Raw genomic sequence first — 1,161 nt, forward strand, 5'->3', positions numbered from 1 at the left:
CATAACCCCAGAAACAAGAACACAAACACCAAGGTGCAGCCAAGGCAATTATTGCCAAAGCAGGAGACTATTATCTAGTCACAACATTCTATTGCAAGTTAGTGTTCTGTTATTACAGATAAATAATATAAATGGAGCAGAGGCCGAGCCAACCAGGCAACAAGAGGCCAGTTTACTCAAAACAGTAATTAAATACAGAAGAGTCAATTGCTCCCTGTGCTGTTCATGTGTAGCTGCATTCCAACTGGCTCAAAGAACCTGTTCTGTGCTCCAGGCAGAGAAAGCAACTGTTCCTAAAAGCAGTCTGTTCATACTTTGCTGCACTTTTAAAAAAAGCCATTGTTTTAATTTTGCAAGAACATACCCACGATATTTTCATCAGCTGGGGAGGGGGGGGTCAGTTTGACATCAACTTCATCTGGTAAAAATATAAGGTTTATGGGTAAAAAACACAGCAAAAAATAGCTGTTACATCATAAGCCTTATTTACAAAAACTGTTTACAAACGTTTTTGGCCGTACAGCTGAAAGCCAGATACTAATGTAAGATGTAGAAGATGGAGGTAACAGTTTAAAAATAGTGTGCAAAAAATACATTCTTATAGAAAATAGACAGTGGGCGGGGGGAGACACAAACATAAACAGAGTAATCTGCTCGCAAATAATCCGAGGCTAAGTTTTTACAACAGAATATTACAAATACTTTTGCATTTATCCCCCACAACCTACAGTCCTTCTCGGTCTGGGGTGCTGCTGCTTCATTAAGGATTAAGGCATCACCATCACAGCCAGCACACCTTCCCTCTGTCTCAGTCCCTGCAGCAGAGCTCCCAGCCTCCGGCCCGGGCGGCCTCACGAGCAGGCATTCTGCTCAATGTACATCTTGGACAAGGACACGGCCATGGACTTGGCCAGCTCCTCATCCCGCCTGCGCTGTACCTGAGTCTGTCTGCACCACGCCTCGTACTCCGGGTTGGGGCACACGCGGTCCAGCACAGCATCGTAGTGCCCGTTGCTAAGCCAGCTCAGCCAGATACTGGGCCGCGTCGGGTCCTCGGGCCCCAGGTAGTGCACCATGGTGGAAACGGTGGGGCTCTCGGGCCGGCCGCCCGTGGTCAGGTGGATGTTCACGTTCAGCATCTGCCCCATGGCCAGCAGCTCC

The 1,161-nt window shown here is 47.7% G+C and overlaps 1 protein-coding gene across 1 annotated transcript in view; it reads right to left on the reverse strand.

Moving 5' to 3' along the window:
• Positions 1–851: 851 nt before the first annotated feature.
• The window catches only part of OTUD1 (OTU deubiquitinase 1), a gene marked incomplete at its 5' end in the record, with an annotated part of 590 nt that continues 280 nt past the window's right edge, over positions 852–1,161 (reverse strand). The window contains 1 exon segment of the mRNA XM_009075400.1: positions 852–1,161. This exon segment is cut by the window's right edge and continues 19 nt beyond it. Coding sequence (XP_009073648.1) covers positions 852–1,161 — 310 coding nt within the window.

This window comes from Acanthisitta chloris, unplaced genomic scaffold (assembly GCF_000695815.1).
Source record: "Acanthisitta chloris isolate BGI_N310 unplaced genomic scaffold, ASM69581v1 scaffold22325, whole genome shotgun sequence".
Lineage (NCBI taxonomy): Eukaryota > Metazoa > Chordata > Aves > Passeriformes > Acanthisittidae > Acanthisitta > Acanthisitta chloris.